Source organism: Hippichthys cyanospilos, chromosome 5, assembly GCF_059441005.1.
Source record: "Hippichthys cyanospilos isolate Australia breed blue-spotted pipefish chromosome 5, RoL_Hcya_1.0, whole genome shotgun sequence".
Classification (NCBI taxonomy): Eukaryota; Metazoa; Chordata; class Actinopteri; order Syngnathiformes; family Syngnathidae; genus Hippichthys; species Hippichthys cyanospilos.
The window spans coordinates 17652084-17665647 of NC_142373.1; the positions used below are offsets into that span (position 1 = coordinate 17652084).

Genomic DNA, 13564 nt, shown 5'->3' on the forward strand with positions numbered 1-13564 from the left:
GAATGAACAGAATTGAATCACTTCCGTGACAACAAGTCCAAAAGCAAACAAAGCAAGTCAAAGCAAAGCACAAGTCTCCAGTTGTGGAGAGCATCACAGCTTAGCAACAGTCACACATTGGAATCAGAGAGCATTTGCAAAAAAAAAAAAAAAAAAAGTCTCCCCTTGGAGCGATCCTGCCCCTTTAGGATTATTAAAAACAATGCTGACCTCAGCTGGACCGGCGGAGTTACTGCTTTAATGATGAGACGCAGAACGGACGCCCCAGAGGACATGTTAGCCCATTTGTTAGTTGTCCAAACGAACAGGTGGACGGCCATAGAAACAAAAGAAATAATGCACCGAGGAGAACTAATGAGGCAGCTGCTTTCTTTGCGGGAAGACTTTGTGTCTGCGACGAGCCCACGCCGCTGCTGAAAACCAGCACGCATATAAAGATAACCTTGCATAACCTCTTCTGGAGGAAAAACACAGAAGGATAGAAAAATAGTAGGCTTGAGCGTAAATGAGATTGTGGGGGAGGGGCGCCACGGGAGGACTGTGTGTGTGTGTGTGTGTGTGTGTGGGGGGGGGGCACAAGGTTACAGGGGGCAGGGAAACGACGAGGAGCGAATTTTGAAAAGCAGCGGAGTGGAGAGAGGAGCGTGGAGGCCTGATGAGAATGTGAACACGCGCGCGGCGCCGCCGTCAAGATCAGCTCAAGGTTGTCAGGGAAGAGGGGACGCGTGGCCACCGTGGGGGGGGGGGGGGGGGGGATGCCGGACAAATAAGAGCAAGAGTGAAGGACAGGGAGTGACACAGGCCACTGGAAATCATTCAAGCACCTCTGCCGCTCTAAGGCGTGTGTGTGTGTGTTTCTGCACTTGTGAAAAACGTTTTGAGTTTTCTACAGACTTGGTGAGGATGTCAGGCCGGTCCTCACTTGTTCAGAGCTTTTTTGAGGTTCAAGAGTTGCTTTTAGAGCAAAGGTGTCAAACGTAAGGCCCGCGGGCCAGATCCGGTATGTTATTTTGGTTTTAAAATGATAATGTTCATATTGGAGTAAATAAATGTGTTCTATCCAACCAACATATTTATTATATATATGTAGGTCTAGTTATTGCTATTCATACTGTTGTTTTTATTTTTCATATTTTAATATATTTTTTTATCATTGAGAGATTTTTATTTGGGTTTTCATTATGTTATTTTATAATAATAAAAGCATATTTAGTCTCAAATTAAGATGTCTAGATTAACAAAAAAAAAATAAGTGATTATGACAGAAACTGAAATGAGGTTTTTGTTGGGATTGATTAAAGGTATGACTTGAAAGGGCATTTATTTCTATGATTAGAAAAAAATTGTTACATTTAGAAATAATATTAGGCTTCGGGACTAGGAAATTCAAAGAACGTCCATAGAAACGTTTGTGTGCTCCTGTATGGCTGTACTTGTGAGAACCGATGAGATTCTAACAGGGCATTTTGAAGATGTGAGGACATTTCGGTTGGTCCTAATTATTCACACTTCTCTTTTGAGGGTGAAGACGTGCTTTTCGAGTCGAGGTTTGAATTGCGTTTAGTCCTCGCAAGTATACCTGTACAAATGTGTGTGTGCGGGGTGCTTTTGGTTTTTGCTGAATGGTGGGGACCATATTCCAGGTTCTCATGTCTTTGTCATCTTCCATTTGTGGTGGACCCCAAAAGTTCAGACCATTTTTAGAGGGTCAAGGCTTGCTTGGTTTGAATTGGATGTCGGGGTTTAGGGTAGGCTGTCTGCTGTGATGGTTAGGGGTTAGTAAATGCATTATGTCAACGGGATGTCCCCACTACAATAGAAAAACGTGTTCGCCTCGGTACCCTTGGTTTTGGTTACATGGTAGGGACCAAATCCAGAGTTGTCAGTGGATCCCCCAGTTCAGACCTCATTTTGAGGGCGAAGGCTTGCTTTTAGGTGATGGGTTTGAATTGGATATTTGTCGTGATGCTTAATGTTAGTGTTAGGGACTAGGACATGGATTCAGTCCCCACTATGATAGAAAACCCTCCGTGTGTGCGCGTGAAAAGAAGAGAGAGAGAAACTCGGACATGAGTGATTAAGTACAAGGAGGCGGGCGGCCAATAAACAAGCAGGCCGCGTTCCATTCCATAATGAGTTCCCTATCCCGTCCTCGCATGCATCCTTTACATGATGGCGTCCGCACCCCCTTCCCACGGCCCATTATCATTCATCTGGCATTTTCCACCTTCCTCCTCCCTTTTCAATATTTTCTGCCTCGATTCCTTTTTATTTGTCGCTTTGCAGTCCCACCTCTTTTGTTTCCGTCTCTTTACCCCCCCTGGCGAGTTGGAAGGCAGGAGAGGACACAGTGTCACACTTTGTTATGTGGAACACGAGCGTGGCTCTTTTTCGCACCTTTACAAGTCTCATCTTCACGCATTTTCTTATTTTCTCTCAAGCTAAAGGGAGTTAAAAAGAAAAACCTTCAAGGCACGGCTGTCAAACTCAAGGCCGGGGGGCCTTGCTTCGTTTCGTGCGCCCTTTCGTTAGTTCATTTTACATCTTTGAGTACGGATAATATTTGAGGAAAGAAAAGTAAACACTGTCAAGCAGAATTTACATGATCATAACCCTAAACCCTTTAAAACAACAACCCTAATTTACCATTATTTGAAACCCTAAATTTAGAACCATCATTTAAAACCCATTTATGAAACTCTCATTCTTCTTTTAAATCCTAGTGCTAGGTGAAAACCCTAACCCTAGTTTACAACCATATATTTAAAACCAAATTTGAAACCCTAATTCTTCTTTTAAACCCCAACTTTAGTTGAAAATCCCACTTTAAAACCCTAACCCTAGTTTAGAACCATATTTTTAAAACCAATTTTGAAACTCAACTTCATCTTTTAAACTCTAGCTCTAATTACAAACCCTACTTTGAAACCCTAACCCGAGTTTAGAACCATACATTTAAAACCAATTTTGAAACCCCAATTCTTCTTTTAAACCCTAACTCTAGTTGAAAACCCTACTTTGAAACCCTAGCCCTAGTTTGGAACCACTAAACCTAATTTTGAGACTCTTGTTCTTCTTTTAAACGCTAGCTCTAATTACAAGCCCTAGTTTAGAACCATATATTTAACAGCAATTTTGAAACCCTAATTCTTCTTTTAAACCCTAACTCTAGTTTGAAACCCTAGCCCTAGTTTAGAACCACTAAACCTAATTTTGAGACTCCTGTCCTTTTAAACCCTAGCCCTAATTACAAACCCTACTTTGAAACTCTAACCCTAGTTTAGAACCATATATTTAAAACCAATTTTGAAACCCTAATTCTTCTTTTAAACCCTAACTCTAGTTGAAAGCCCTACCTTGAAACCCTAACCCTAGTTTAGAACCACTAACAGTAAACTTAGTTTTGAGACTTGTTTTTCTTTTAAACCCTAGCGCTAGGTGAAAACCCGACTTTGAAAACCAGATTCTAGTTTTGAACCACAATTTTAAACCCAATTTCGAAACTCTAAGTCATAATTACAAACCCTAACTCTAATTTAGAACCAAAATTTCGAACCCAATTTTGAACCCCTACGTTAAAATCCAAAAATGGGTTTAAAACCTCAACTGTTGGAATGCGGCCGAAGACCGAAAGATACTAACACCTTTAAAATATTATGTGAAGTGAATTCAGGAATAGTTTTCTACGTCATACTGCACACGTTGGAAAAGGACCACTGCAAACGAGCGTTATCTCCATTCGCTCGACGTTTTGTTTTGTCAGTCTGACCTTCGTCGGATAATATTGACCATGCAACAACGCGGCGCTTATTTACTACAAACCGCCGACGCCGACCGTAAAACATTTCATGAGAAACAAGCCGTCACGCTTTGAAGGTCTGCTCTCTCGCCGCTTTAAAAAAGTTTTCACTCCTTCATTTTCCTATTATGGCGTTCTGACAGAAAAAGAAACATCTATCATTTCCAACCAAAAGACTTTTTTTTTTTTTCCCCTCCGGTCCGCAAGCGTTGATGTGAAATGATATCACCTGCACTTGACTTGAAGTGAGCCGTCGACTTGTGTAAATCAAATTAACGGCGGTTTGATGGACCTAATGGGATTAGAGTCAGCGGCACAATACTTGAGACGTCGGTCCGGTCTGGAAGTGGGCCACCGATTCGGTTCTTTCCACAAGCCAGCTGGCAGCTTCTCCTCGACTTGCATTATTTCCAGTCATCGCTCCCTTATTTTATTTGTGTTTTTATATGAGTGGAACTTATGTGAGAGCGATGAGACCTTTTTATTTAATTAGTCTCATTTAGAGTGAATGATAAGCTGAATAATTTACTACTTTCTTTTTTTTTTTTTTCTCCAAGTCTTATGATGTTGATACTGTTGACATCCTTTGCAAATTTTGCAGGACAAACAGCATTTTTTTTAATATTAATTGTTGACGGATAAATAAAAATACTAGTAAGCAAATTATCTTAGTTTTTAATCTCTTGTAACACACTAGTTTGGTGGTTCGATTCGATATTTAATTGCGTACAATGGCTGAATATTATTCTGTGTTTCAACACCTGTGCCTTGTGGCATTATGTTTCAAATTATATAAATTCCTTCAATGTTTTTACATCATAAAAGAATGAATGAGATAAAACTATGGAGCAAAAATTTCCAGCAGATAATTAAAACATAATTTCAAAATGCAACGATTCTGACATTTCTATGTGATCGCAGCTAGATCTGTGAGATTTTGTGTACAAAAAAAAAATTTGGACCATATAAAACCATTATAATTACATTTTTTGAGAAGCATTTGAATAGGATTTATGACATTGATTTTCCTGCGGTTTTTGCAACGTTCCGCTGAGCGGCGGTCAAACTATGTCACCAAACAGAAAATTCTTCATTTGTAAATGAAAAGTTTGACTTATCTGTTTTGTTGACATTTCCTTTAGCACAACTCCATCCAGTGGGATAGTGCAATCCCCAGCCACTACTGTAGCTTCTATTCTGTGCGCTTCATAATACAGTGCGCTCTATATACGAAAAGGTATGGTATGGATGTGTATATATATATATATATATATAATATATATATATATATCTCACACACACACGTATATTTGTGATATACGGTATCATAAAAGGCATTAAAAAACACATTCCAAAGCAAGAAATAAGACATTTGAATTGCTCATAAATTGTAAAATATTGATATTTTTTATTTTTCAAAAATGCAGCAGAAATGTTTTATGCTTTGACACAATCCAGCCATCCACCGTCCAAGTCAATATGAAAAAGAATCTTCCTCAACCACCTGTTTCACTACTTCTTTGTTTTTTTTCTTCAAAAGCTCTTTTGCCATTCATAATTTTACAGTGTTTTTTTTTTTTCCCCCCCAGGCGTTCGGCTGACAACTAAACTCTCTCATGGGTTTAGGATTAAATAGCGGCTTGATTGGGAGAATAGTGAACGTTTATGTAAGGGTATGGAAACACAACAGAAGTTGAGACATTGAAGTTCAAACTTTTAGGTTTGTAACACGAATGTCGACTTTGTGGATTTTAGCGGCAGCGATGAGCGGCGTCACTTGTGCGACAGATGACTTCATATGAACGGACTGCTATTTATCCTCCAAATGCTTTCAAACGCAAAGTGACAAAAGAGCCCTTAAGCATTCTGTAACAAGCCAGCTGGATAACGGCCAAAATCTTTCCAAATTGGAGCGCGTCATGATTTACGCAAGAAGCTGAAGCGCTGCGGAAAAAAAAAAAAAAAGACAAATTGATTCAAAAACATCCCCGTTGAAAATGCCAAATGAGATCAGTTTACAAAGACTTTAGCAATAAGCAACTTCATGGTTTTTTTGGTTGGTTTTTCAGAATGAAAGTAAAAATAATTGTACACTTTTATAGAGCGCTTGTTGAAAAATGTGGAAGTTCCAAAATTCAAACCCAGGAAATTATTCTGGGACATTAAAAAATACTTTTCATTAGCATTGTATTAAAAATAATTAAATAGCAGTATAATATACATTTGCAACATTAAATTCAATTATAATTCACTATCATCATTTGATTGGCTGATTGGCCATATGGCACACATCACAATTATCATCATTATTCTACTTGCTGGCATATATTCACAGACTAAAAATGCATTACTTGCTGGAAATACCTAAATCCGCCATTTTACGAAAGTCCGCCTAACTCGTTCACTGCCGATGACGGCTATAGACGTCAAAGGTAAATATTTTCCCAACTGGCAATGAATGAGTTATTATCCTTGCTGCTTTCATATGATCGCAGACTAATGCATTACTTGCCGGAAATAACTAAATCTGCCATTTTTCGAAAGCCTGCCAAACTTGTTCACTGCCAATGACGGCTATAGACATCGAAAATCAATTTTTACTTAGCTGGCAATGAATGTGTTAGTCTAATTGTTACTGGCATATAAACACAGACTAAAAATGCATTTCTTGCTGTAAATAACTGAATTCGCCATTTTATGGAAGTACGTCTAACTCGTTCCCTGCCAATGACGGCTATAGACGTCAAATAGCAATTTTTACTGAGCTGGCAATGAAAGAGTTATTCTACTTGTTGCAGGCATAAAAATCACAGACTAAAAATGCATTACTTGCTTTAAATATTTGAATCTGCCATTTGACAGAAGAACACCTAACTCGTTCGCTGCCAATAGCGGCTATAGACGTCAGAGTCATTTTTAATGTAAAGTAAATGAGTTAATAACGAGGAATAAAAAACATGGCTTTCATTATTTTATGTTTATTTTTTCTTCTTTGCAAAGAATAAACATTTTGTTAGTATGGGTTAAAATAATTTCATGTAACAAACTACAATTGTGTGGAAGTGATTGGTTCAATAATTATTAAAAATGTCGCATTCAACACTTCTTTTTTACAGTACTGATGATTCCTATTTTAGGGATTATTTTTGAATAGTATGATGCTGAATGGAGGTAGAATCTGAATTTGCTCAGCTTTTTTTTACCTCTAAATCAAAACAATCAGCTCTGAAAGAAATAGCTATTTTTAGCGAATTTGCGGGCAGACGGCGAGGAAGGCGGGCAGGGCTTGTTTTTCTGGTTAATGGCGGTTGGCTGGCGCTCAATCATTTTAGCAAAGTTACATTATCTACACGATACCATCTCGTCACTCGGCGGTCCAACAACTCGACGGGACGGCGTCCCGTCATTTTGACGAGGAAACAAGTATACGGAGACTATTACAATGAGAGCTTCTGAAAATGATGGCAAACGAAGCCTTGGGTGAGCCGGAGAGACATACAACCAGCCTTGCGTCAGGACATCTATACAATAATCGAGTAATATCGCAAATGAAAGCAATAACGTGGTTAAATAAGTCAATGCAAGATCAAGTAAATGCTATAAATCATAATATATCATCATCTCTCCGTTCTATTTACAGCAGTTGACCTCATAGCTGGTTAGATTGATGCCGGAGCGGGACATCGTACATCCCCCTCGGTAAAGTCAGAATCCTTCCTTTCAGCTAAGGTTGTTTCCTTTGAAATAGATCTTCCCTCTTGCGATGTTCTCCTCAGCTCTCAACGTGTTCCCGGGCAGATCTCTTTTTGTCGAAAAACAGAAAAAGAATGCTACATTCACATTTCACAGGTTGCTCAGGTGGACAGCCACGTTTTTTTTTTTCTTTCTTCCTGTCTCCTTCCTGTCTCTTCTCCGACGCTCCCGTTCAAAAAAAGTCAGAAAACGAGGAGGCGGGGTCATATCCGAAGCTATGCCGGATACGCGCGTTGTTCAAGCGTTAGATTGAAATCTGGCCGCTATCGTCATCTGTAGAAGTGCGTTTGGACTTCTTCATCAGCTGCCGCGCAGCTGTTGTCTCCTCCCACTGCTATGTCTTTCCATCTGGAACAATCCTGCAGGGTCATTAGTAGAGGTATTTGTGTCCTATCGCTTCATGTGTGTGTTGTGTGTGTGTGTAAGCGTGTGTGTTGTAATTACGTCCCACCGGGGGCGGGATCCTTGCTGCGGTTATACACGCGTGGTGGAGTGTGTGTGCGTGGAGATGTGCGTGTGCGGTAAGTGCGTGTTGCTATACGGGCTGTGGTGCGCGTACGCCTGGTGGGGGTGGCCCATCCTCATGCCCGCCACCGACCCGGGCGTCATGGGGGTCATGGGCGTGGCGGGGGTGACGGGGTGCGAGCCCGGCGTGACGGGCAGCGAGCCCGGGGTGAGCGAGGTCATGAGGGGGACGTCGTCGGGCGAGCGGCGTAGGGTCAGGGTGTAGTCGGGCGGGCAGGTGAGGCGCACCGTGTCCAGGGTGCTGTAGATGTCCTGCGTGTCCAAGCCGTCCAGGGCGTCCAGAGTGTCCAGGGTGTGATGGTGGTGCGTGTTGTTCCTCTCGTCGGCTGACGCCGCGTCCGACTCCAGTTGCTTCACCTGAAACCGGCGAGAAAACGCCGTTAATCCATCCCGCCCGGAAAAACAATGTGTTGTATGCCGTGCGTCGGACATGCTCACTCGTCTAAGAGCTCATCGGTACGACGCTAATACGCAGAGGAGAAATAAGATATGACTGAATGCTGTTGTCTGTCTACGTGAGTTGCTACATAGTTTGCGTTCAGTCCATTCATTTGTTATTGAAACATGAAGTGAAATCAACATTTCGCAGGCCCCGTAAAATGATGTGGCTTGAGGTTGACGCCTGTGTTTTAAAAGCATACTAAATCAATGTAGCCTTTTTTTTAGCAGTAAAAAGTTTATATTTTGTGATCATAATTTTTCATTTGCAATGAATACTTTTAAAAACACGTTTTGGTCCTTGCTGTCGACTAGACATCACATGTGCTCAGTGATCATGATAACCAATCAAAGCTCAGCTTGCGAACGTCACATGAGCAAACCTGGAAAACAGGTGAGCCGTGATTGGTTGTTACCTGAGCTTTGAGCACATGAAATCATTTTCAGTTGAAAATAAGTATGTAAACGCCTAAATGTGTTATAAAGGTCAAATTATTTATAGTCAAACATTCAATTTTATTGCGGAAATTAGATAAAAGAAGTATCCTTTTAAACTTTGATGCTATTTAGCATTAAGCTAGTGGGCAGGAAGGCTAAGCTATGCTGTTGTTTTACATTTAGCATTCTGCTAGCTATTAGGCTAAGCAATTTGCGTTTTATGTGCAAATTCTCTGTTTAGTTTGACGGTAAACTTCAACTCAATGGGGCCTCGTGTTTAATAACTCATTTGATCTGCATGTTTTAAGTTAGTCCAACTAGGTTCAATGTCTGTGAGAAACAAGTCTGTGCTCACAAGTCAAAGCAGAAAATTAGTCATCTGATTTTGTATCTTAAAAATCATCTGAGTCGACTATATTTCAAGGCACACACTGTAATTTTACATAAAATCCACACATGCCCACTATTCCATTCATGACAAATTTTCCATATTATGGTAATGGATACAGTTTCAACTAAACGAACATTTTATTCAGTCATCCTTTAATCCATTTTCCATAGCTTTTGTCCTCATTCAAGTTACAGGATCACCAGCCACATATAAACAAACATTCACACTCACATTTACACCTATGCACAATTTAGAGCCTTCTATAAACCAAAAAACAATCAGAGAAGAGAAAAAAAAACTATGCAGGAAGATCTACTGTTAGCTTACTGCCATTTTCCTTCTGAATTCAAAATTAGGAATAAGGCAAAACACATCAATAATGTGCTCACGGGAAAAAAATGAGACTGTTAGATTTTAATTTGTCACACTAGATGTACCCGAGGGGACAATAATAGACGCGGAATAAGAGCGGATACTCCGAATAAAGAGTACACAAAAGCGGTTGAGCGGCAATCGGTAGAGCATGTCAATTGGAAAGCAAATCTGGCATTTAGCACTCACTGACACCACGTGTGAGCCAACAAACAGAGCAAACAACAGACTAAATAATCCACAGATGACTTTAAATGGGAACCGAGTGAGGCACCTGGACGCAACCCACATGTGCACATGCGCCCACACGCGCGCACACACACGCACGCAAACACGTACACACAAACAGATATTCTCGCTCCAATGGCAAGCTATGTTTTGCAGATGTGTTCCAATGGCAGCTGAGTCACTTGCAAACACAAACACAAGACTTGGATTTAGCGCTAATGAAATTGTCTGATTAAATGCATTTCTGAAAATTACATTATTACAAAGGGATACTAAACTTCATATAGCGATTTTCCTCATACAATGGATGGATAAAACAATGTAACCATTGAAAAAAATTATAGACAAAGTATTGCTAGCTAGTAGGGCTCAAGCGCTTAAGGCTGGTGTGATAGATGTTACGACACACTTTGACGCTGAGAGTCTGACAGTTGCCGTTCCTACTGATCACATTTTAACAAACCATACTGGCTCAAATGCGTCTTTTTCAGAAGTCTGTCTTTAACACCCTACATCATAAGAGATCATCTGGAGGGACAGATTTGAGATTTGCTGACTTTGGTCATAAAATCAGCCTTATTGTTTATGAGTTTCACCTTGTGATTATGGCTACAAAGTGATCAAAGCCCACCTGATTGATTTATCAGTACTCAAAATTGATTTGGTACACTTTTGGTGGCACTCGCACTGTCCAAGTCTGGGAGTTTTAAACCTAATATAGGCTGTCAGTGTTTTTTTTCTAAAGCACATTAATAATGAATTTAGAAAAAAATCAGCGCAAATATATTGTTGCTTCTGTTGTTCCAGATCATAGGTCTCAAACACACTCTGATAGATATTAATCTTATTTATAGTCACAGCGGTGACGCAAAATATTTTCTCTTTCCAAGGGTGGGCTTTGCAAAAAAAAAATAATTGAGAAGCACCGGGTTAAAATTCGGAGCTAAACTCGCTGCAGTCATATGATTGATAGAAATTTCTCAGTTCAATGGAAAAAGAGTCGAAAAAAACCAAACAAATCAAACCAAAAGTGACATAGCTCGTCTCCTCGTAATAAACAGCCACGAGCCGAGACCAATGATAACGGAAACGCAAGATCAAGGTTAAAGCGTACCCATGCACGCAGACATGAAGATGTCACGCTGCATCAAAAAGCGCCCACTCACCTGTAGTGACATGAGTCCTTCACCTTGAAGGTGAGCGGCAACATCCGCGGCCGTGATATCTCGCCGAGGGGGCGGGAGCGGACGTGGCCGGCGATGCTCCAGCCGCCTCTTGTCTTTCTTGTAGAGCAGAGCGGCGAAGGCCAAGATGTTGAGAAACAAGAGCGAAGCTCCCACCGCGATGGTCACCGAGAGTTCCGTCGAATAGTCCTCACTGGCCACGTGGACTCCGTTCTCACCTCCGCCCTGCCCGAGAGCAGACTCGGGGGGTTGTTGCGTACCTCCTTGAGACCCCGGGTGGCGGGTGCTGCTGGGGGGCCATCCCTTGGACAGACGCTTGGTGTAGGAAAAAGGGGTGTCGTCCTGCGGGGAGGGGCTATGCGAGGTAAAGGAGGACACCGACTGAAGCAGCTCGTTGACGTGATGAAGGTGAGGAACCAGTTGGAGCCAGAAGGAGATCTTGGTGGCTCGATAGTGGTCCCTCACACGGGGTTTCAGACCAATGTGGAGGTAGAGCTGCTCTTTAGGGGTGTACTTAGACCAGGCCACCTCTTCAAAACGGTTCGGTTTGGTGTGGATGAACTTGGTGTCTTGGGGAACAGGCTGGTTGGGGTCCCTGCGAAGGGAGACAATCAAATTCAAGACAACTAAAGTAGACTAAAGCTTTGTCTACACATAACCAGGGCTTCGATTCCTGCATATTCTCCTTCCCGTGTATAAAAAAAAAAAATCCCAACCACATGGCTTGGTTCATTGATAAAAATCGCTGCTACATGAATCCGCATGGTGCGATTTTCATTTATTCATTTACAAGCATGCCAATACGCTATCGGCAGGAAATTGGTCCAAAGTCAACAATTCTTATTCATAAAAAACACGTTGGATTTTGCTAATTCATATCGCACATGTGAACATGTCGATCAGAATGCAGTGTTAGACTAATGGGGGCACATAAAACATTTTTTGCGAAGAAAATGTTCCTCTTGAAGACAACTCGAATTCCACCTAATGAAAAATGTGAGCAACCTTCCCAACGATTGCTGGGCAAATAAAATCCAAGCATGCATGCATCTTTAATACTTCAATAAGTACCACTTTAAATGCGAACACCCTCAATTAATATTCATCCAAGGCTTGGCAAATATCCTTTTCACATTCCAGTCCGACAATACGGGCGCAATCACATGACTGAAGAATTCATTCGTGTTTTCACATTAGGAAATGTCAGGAGAGCCGCCCAAGACTTTTTCCGCCCGAGCTTGCGCACACCCTCTCAGGACTTTCTCTCATCATGTACAATCAATAGAGCAGCTGCACATCTTTTCAATCAATAATCAAGTAACACAAGCCAAGACAATGATCTTACGCTTAAGGGGGAAAAAAAAAAACAAATGTTTCCCACAGAATCTATGGAATTCTGCTAGCATGCAATTGATTTTGTGGTTGTTTGTACACTTTGAGGCTTTCTAGCATTCCAGACAACCTGTTTTAAGGCCCTGAACACTGCTGTCCATCCAAGCAGCAGCATGTGGTACAAATACAAACATAACATAATGTGTGATTCTTATTATCCCCGTCAATTTTTCCACAAGCCATCTTGCATTATTTCTCCCAAGCGGAAAGTAACGTAAATTTCGCACTACGAGCTGCGACTTTTTTCTCATGATTTGAGCCCTACGGTTTATAGTCCAATGTGGCTTATCTGTAGTTCTTTTTACTGGCCGCTAGGGGGCAATCCACTGGTAAAACAAATGTGTAGCATACTGTATATTTTCAAGGTGTCGATTTATGGAACAACTATGAAATACAACTGGATGGATAGATAGATAGGTGTGTTATATGTATGTTCAATAAAATCAACTGAAGTAAGGGAGACAGAAGACGACACTATAGATAGAAGTATTGATTTGGAGTTTGAACTGCTATTTTACTCTGCAGTACTCTGTCTGTGTTATGTTGAAAATGTGTTGGTACTAAACATGTAGGCGTGTTCAGTCAGTTACAAATAGGAAGTTGATGTAAGCAGGCGTTTCAAAAAACGTTTCAAAACAAAACAAACTTCAAAACATTACATCTTTCTGTGTAATTTATAAAATATAGTCCACTTAGCTGTCTCATATATATATATATATATATATATATATATATATATATATATATATATATATATATATATATATATATATATATATATATATATATATATATATATATTATATTTCTCAGTTTTAGCTGCTGTAGTGTACCTTATAGTTCTAAGTTTGCGTTATATTTTTCGCAACAGGGTTTATACTGTGAATTGTTTTGTCTGCCATGACAACAGTGTTCTAATTCTGTACATCCTAACTTAGCAGCATAGCGCTGTGATTTAGATAAAGACCCCCTCTGCAATGCTGTGTGTAAAGTGTGCAAGGGTCTCAGTGGAGCGGGCCTCCGATGGATTAATTACCGGGAACG

General features: G+C 40.7%; 1 protein-coding gene across 2 annotated transcripts in view; it reads right to left on the reverse strand.

The window, feature by feature from the left end:
* Nucleotides 1–5176: 5176 nt before the first annotated feature.
* Nucleotides 5177–13564, reverse strand: part of LOC148423823 (neuroligin-4, X-linked-like) — a 34734-nt gene continuing 26346 nt past the window's right edge. For both annotated transcript variants that reach the window (XM_088414621.1, XM_088414622.1), the window contains 2 exons: nucleotides 11111–11723; nucleotides 5177–8434 (listed from right to left, as the gene is read on the reverse strand). In XM_088414621.1, the coding sequence (XP_088270747.1) occupies nucleotides 8027–8434; nucleotides 11111–11723 (1021 nt within the window). In that variant the 3' untranslated portion in view covers nucleotides 5177–8026. The remainder of the gene's footprint in view (nucleotides 8435–11110; nucleotides 11724–13564) is intronic.